We start from the raw sequence: 6,000 nt of genomic DNA, 5'->3' as shown, positions 1-6,000 counted from the left end.
TATTCAACTTACGTTTAGTCCCAAATCATAGCCTCATTGGACCCTTGGGATCTCAAAATATCCTCAGATACTTCCCAAGTGAGTGCCCATTTCCTGCACTGAGATCAACCTGATGGTCCTGGTTGTGGAGGATGCGAATGGAAAGAAAACCTTGTTGTGTCCACCCCTACTTTGGACTGCCCATGACTTTCTCAACACCAGTCCCAAACGTGAGCAAGTGTCCTTTGCTGCAAGCATACCTAAATGCACGGCTGCTGATTGGATTTTTGCCACACCCAGTTTGGATCAGGCTTTCTAGGTCAAGTGCATCTTAACTACTATAACCAATTCATGTTTTATAGGCCATAAAGTTGTTATAGAACAAGCAGCAAGCATATTGCAAAAGCTTTAAAAATGTGTGGCAAACTCTAGCATGTGGTAGTGGTTATGCAGATAAACTGCTCATTTCCTACGTCTTACCACTCCTTCTTGACTCAGAATTAGTTCCTTCCTTTTATATTCATAACTTTAATATTTGCATCATTAGTTTGTACTAATACTTGTCATGAATATAAGCTATCTAGAAACAGTATGTTGAAGGAGAGACTTGATGGATACTTTATATTCTAAAAATATTAGTACCAACTGTTTAGTGATCTTTATTATAGAATCAAACCAAATTTACATTACTATTGAAAAATCATCATTACTATGTATTCTTTTTACTGTGTTTGTCACATTATAACCTTCCAAACGTAAGTTTCCATCTTCTGTTTTTCTAGCAAAACCTGTAAGCATGTTTTTGTGATAAGGTAACCCTAGCAAAATGAAGCAAATTTCTTTATTAATCACATTCTCTGTCACAAGACATTTTGTTTCTATAAACAAAATTTCTCTATGAAATAATGAGATGTGGAATCTCATTATTTGAGGGAGAAATGTTGACCCTGCCTTAGAAATGAAGAAGATTGGAATTTTGAGTGTTTTACCCAAATAGCTTCTGAACGTTTAATTTTCACGTGGGTCCTTTAGGGGCCCAACATCATATTTAAATGCTGTGGGTATTAAGTGACTTTTTTGAGATGGAGTCTCTCTCTGTCGCCCAGGCTGGAGTGCAGTGGCGCGATCTTGGCCCACTGCAACCTCCACCTCCCGGATTCATGCCATTCTCCTGCCTCAGCCTCCCGAGTAGCTGGGACTACAGGCGCCCGCCACCATGCCTGGCTAATTTTTTTGTATTTTTTTTAGTAGAGACGGGGTTTCACCATTAAGTGACCTTTTGACTTTGCAGATAGTTTTTATTTTTACCCTTTTCTAAACAAGACAGCGCCATTTTCTCATAATTGTTCTTATAATTTAGTTCCTATATTTGTCATATAATTACATGATTTTATAACTGTACTTGTGGAGAGTTGTAGTTAATCAAACATACTCTCTAATAGTATCATAACTCCATATATGCCACAAGTGGAATGCCAGTTTCTAAGAAGTGATCTGGAGAAGTGCTGTGTTGAGAGGGTAAGTTTTCAATGGGGGTGTGAGTCTTAATACAGTCATGCATCACTTCAGCATGAGGGCACATTCTGAGACGTGTTGCCAGGCAACTTCATCATTGTATGAACTTCACAGAGTATAATCACAAACCTATATGGCGTAGCCCTGTACACATCTAGGCTAGACAGTATGGCAGATTGCTCTCACCGCTGTCATATATGCTGTTTGTTGTTTTGTTTTGAGATGGAGTCTCACTCTGTCACCCAGGCTGGAGTTCAGTGGCAGGATCTCGGCTCACTGCAACCTCTGCCTCCCGGGTTCAAGCAATTCTCATGCCTCAGCTTCCCGAGTAGCTAATTTTTGTTTTTGTTTTTGTTTTTGTTTGAGACAGAGTCTCGCTGTGTCTCCCAGGTTGGAGTGCAGTGGCACGATCTTAGCTCACTGCAAGCTCCGCCTCCTGGGTTCACGCCATTCTCCTGCCTCAGCCTCCTGGGTAGCTGGGACTACAGGCGCCCGCCAACATGCCTGGCTAATTTTTTGTATTTTTAGTAGAAACGGGGTTTCACCGAGTTAGCCAAGATGGTCTCGATCTCCTGACCTCGTGATCCGCCTGTCTCGGCCTCCCAAAGTGCTGGGATTACAGGCATGAGCCACTGCGCCCGGCCTAATTTTTGTATTTTGTAGTAGCGACACGGTTTTGCCATGTTGGCCAGGCTTGTCTCAAACTCCTGGCCTCAAGTGATCTGCCCACCCCAGCCTCCCGAAGTGCTGGGATTTACAGGCGTGAGCCACCACGCCCAGTCTGCAGTTCATTGTTGACTGAAACATCATTATGCTGTGTATGATTCTATCTTTTTCTTGCCTAGTATTAGAAAATTATTGTCTATGTGACACTTTCTTTAATGCTGTATGCAAGTAAAATGTAAAGTTGCCAGCATTATTTAAATCAAGTAGTGGTGGCTCCAGGATGCTAACCTAAAATTTTGTGGAATTATGGTGAAATACTTAAAATCTAGAATAAGGTTTTTCAAAATTCCATAGGAATCACGTCGGGTCCCTTTTAAGTTCATAAGAATCACTTGTGGTGCTTGTTAAAGTGATCGATTCCTGGTGCCCTGACCGCTCAGCCTTTAATTTAGTGAATCTAGACTAATTTGTATATGAGTCATTCCATGTGGTCACACTTTTGAGACAACAGGTGTAGTGTTTCTCAAACTTTAATGCTTATAAGTCATTCTGGGATCTTATTAAAGTGCACATTCGAGTTCAGCAGGCCAAGGTCAGAGCCCGAGACTCTGCATTTCTCACAGGCACCCAGATGATGCTTCGGAAACACTGATTTTGCATCTCACTCCACCACAGGTACCTTTGCATTCCCTTCTGTAATTGGCCACCTTGTTATTGACTATATTTATTTGAGCTAGGTTTTTACTTCCTTTCAACCCTCTGCTTGATAGAATTGCTTATCTTTTCCTTTTTATTTATTTTCTTTATGCATATAGATGGGCACCAGTTGCGTCTTGAAGTGCCATCAGCTGTAACCAAAGTTCCAGATCCCAAGACAGCCAGGCATTCCTGCCCTCAAGAACTGAAGACAATGGAGCTCTCTGATAGTGACCGACCTGTCAGCTTCGGTTCCACATCGTCCTCGGCCTCTTCCCGTGACAGCCATGGTTCCTTTGGCAGCAGAATGACCTTAGTTTCAAATAGCCACTTGGGCTTGTTTAACCAGGATAAGGAGGTAGGGGCCATAAAACTGGAGCTGATTCCGGCCAGGCCGTTTTCCAGCAGCGAGCTGCAGAGGGACAACCCCGCCACGGGGCAACAGAACGCAGACGAGGGCAGTGAAAGGCCACCCAGGGCACAGTGGAGAGTGGACTCAAACGGGGCACCCAAGACGACCACAGACTCGGCCACCAGCCCCAAGCTCCTCTACGTGGATAGAGTTGTTCAGGAAATTCTGGAGACCGAAAGGACTTATGTACAAGATTTAAAAAGCATCGTAGAGGTAAGACCGACTTCGCTTTTAATGTTTGCCATGCGGGAGAAATATGCTTGCAAAAGAAACGGCAAAGCCAAGCCAGGTGTAGGGGGTGTCTTCTAAGAGGCGGAAGGGATGTGAATGTTTAAAGAGAGGGTAATAAGAGAAACCCTAAGGCCGTAACTCACTGTGTTAACATCCTCTTAATATTTGCATTAACAAATTAGTTATGAGTGAGGAGCAAGAATGATGATACAGTGCCCATACCAGGATGCTGTGTTAATAAATCCTACACCCAAGATGTCAGAGTGACTCACACGCAGTGGGGCAGGTGAGGATGGAGGAGGACTCAAATCTCCTGGAGCATGAGTGTCAGGTGTGCGACTGAACCTCTCAGCTGTCCTTATCCTAATCACCATTCTCTACTGGCATCTGGGAGCTTCCAAAACTACTGAGACGTGAATCTCACACTTAGCAACTGTGATTTCATTGGCCTGGGTGGGGCTTGATTGGTAGAATTGTTGAAGATGCACAGGTGATTTTAATGTGCAGAGAGGTTTGCAGCCGCTGCTGTCTGCTATTCCTGTATTGGTTGGTGTTTGGGGAAAGGATTGAAAGGTAGAGAAAAGTCATGGGCTTTGTCTTGTCTCAAGTGTCTCCTTTCTGTTCACTTTTACAGAGAGTAATCCTATATAAATTATCTTGTATGTGTTATTATTATAATTAAAAATTACTTGCACAAATTATTTCATGTGAATTGAGCTCAGCTTATGTGCCAGGTCACATCCTCTGGAAATTCAATTATTTGATTTTGATTTTCTGGGTCCTTTTAAAGGATAAAGCAAGAATTATCAGAGGAGCTCAGATGTTAACTCACTCTCAATTATAGTTAAAAATATTACCATCTCAAGGGCAGATTTTTTTTTTTTTTTTTTTGAGACGGAGTTTCGCTCTTGTTTCCCAGGTTCACTGCAACCTCTGCTTCCCGGGTTCAAGCAATTCTCCTGCCTCAGCCTCCCGAGTAGCTGGGATTACAGGCATTCGCCACCACACCCGGCTAATTTTGTGTTTTTAGTAGAGATGGGGTTTCACCATGTTGGTCAGGCTGGTCTTGAACTCCCGACCTCAGGTGACCTGCCCGCCTTGGCCTCCCAAAGTGCCAGGATTACAGGCATGAGCCACTGCACCCGGCCTGAAGGGCAGATTTATATATTAAAAAGCTACACTTGCTTTGCTGCCTACTAATACACCAGATTCTTTCATTTGTTACTACCTGTTTCCTGTTTTAGACGTTGACTCTGGAATATATTTCAGAGTACAGTAGAATATTGCCAATGAGCATGTTCTTCCCCCAAATACATTCTCATAGCTTTAGAAAAAGAATTCTAAAGCATGACTATGTGTGATCCACAAATGATAGAACCAGACTCTGTCTACTAAAAATAGTTATGATGTACCTTCCCAGTAAAAATAGAAAAGTCAATTGATGGTCAACTGAAACAATATGTGGTACCAAACGTAGAATAAAGTAGGCCTGTTTTTTAAAAATTTCAACAATGATGTCATTTGTACTTGAGAAGAAATACCTGTAAAATGGCCAAAAATTTTACAGCCTCTCAGGAAACATATGGTTATTAAAGCTTTCTTTGGTCTATGCTTTTTTTTTCCTTTCTTTCTTGGAAACTTTTCTACCTAATCTAAAACTCACCTTATGGAGAGAAACCTTTAATTACTGAACTAGTATTCCATTAACACTTATTTTTTCCTGAGGCTGGTTGATAAACCTTAGGTGAGAAGAAACAGGTAAGAGATGAATGAAAGAAAACAGATAAAGACAATTTATTTTTTCTAAGGAATTTCAGTGTAAGTTCTATGTGAAGCTGTCCACATGTTCTTGCCTTTTTTCTTTATTCATGAATCAACTGTGTTCTACACTAGGGGTTGGTGAGCTTTTTCTAGGCAGGGCCAGATAGTAAATAGTTTTGGACTTATGGGGCCTAAGGTCTTGGTCACAACTGATGAACTCTGCCATTGAAGCTCAAAAGCAGCCATATACACTGTGAATAATGGGGCCTGGACATGCCAGTACCTCTTTAGAGTCTCGTTTGACCCAACGGCCACAGTTTGCTCACCCCTGTCTTAGGCTATAAGTTTGTGCCATGTTTCATCAACTGTCAAATGGAACTACTAAGTGGGACCTGCCTCATAGGGTTGTTATGAGAAATGGATAAGATAAGGTATAAAAAGCTCTGCAGCAGTGCCTGGCACATAGTAATCAATTAGTAAATGGAAACTACACTCATCACTATTACCAGCCTTCTCTAAGTTTGCTAGCTGAGAGTGATCACTGTGTATACTATGTTTTACCTAAAGTCTTTCACAAAAATAATCAGATTAGGCTGGGTGCAGTGGCTCACACCTGTAATCCCAGCACTTTGGGAGGCCAAGGTGGGCCGATCACCTGAGGTCAGGAGTTCGAGACCAGCCTGGACAACATGGTGAAAGCCCATCTCTACTAAAAATACAAAAATTAGCCGGGCATGGTG

At 42.2% G+C, this 6,000-nt stretch overlaps 1 protein-coding gene across 2 annotated transcripts in view; it reads left to right on the top strand.

Moving 5' to 3' along the window:
- Positions 1 to 6,000, top strand: part of LOC116463167 (pleckstrin homology domain-containing family G member 1-like) — a 247,814-nt gene that overhangs the window by 136,564 nt on the left and 105,250 nt on the right. For both annotated transcript variants that reach the window (XM_032146150.2, XM_032146151.2), the window contains one exon: positions 2,976 to 3,481. In XM_032146150.2, coding sequence (XP_032002041.1) covers positions 3,071 to 3,481 — 411 coding nt within the window. In that variant the 5' untranslated portion in view covers positions 2,976 to 3,070. The remainder of the gene's footprint in view (positions 1 to 2,975; positions 3,482 to 6,000) is intronic.

The sequence above is a fragment of the Hylobates moloch genome, unplaced genomic scaffold (assembly GCF_009828535.3).
Source record: "Hylobates moloch isolate HMO894 unplaced genomic scaffold, HMol_V3 SCAFFOLD_28, whole genome shotgun sequence".
Classification (NCBI taxonomy): Eukaryota; Metazoa; Chordata; class Mammalia; order Primates; family Hylobatidae; genus Hylobates; species Hylobates moloch.
Note: the sequence above shows the minus strand (reverse complement) of the source record. Positions and strands in the feature narration are given on the sequence as shown.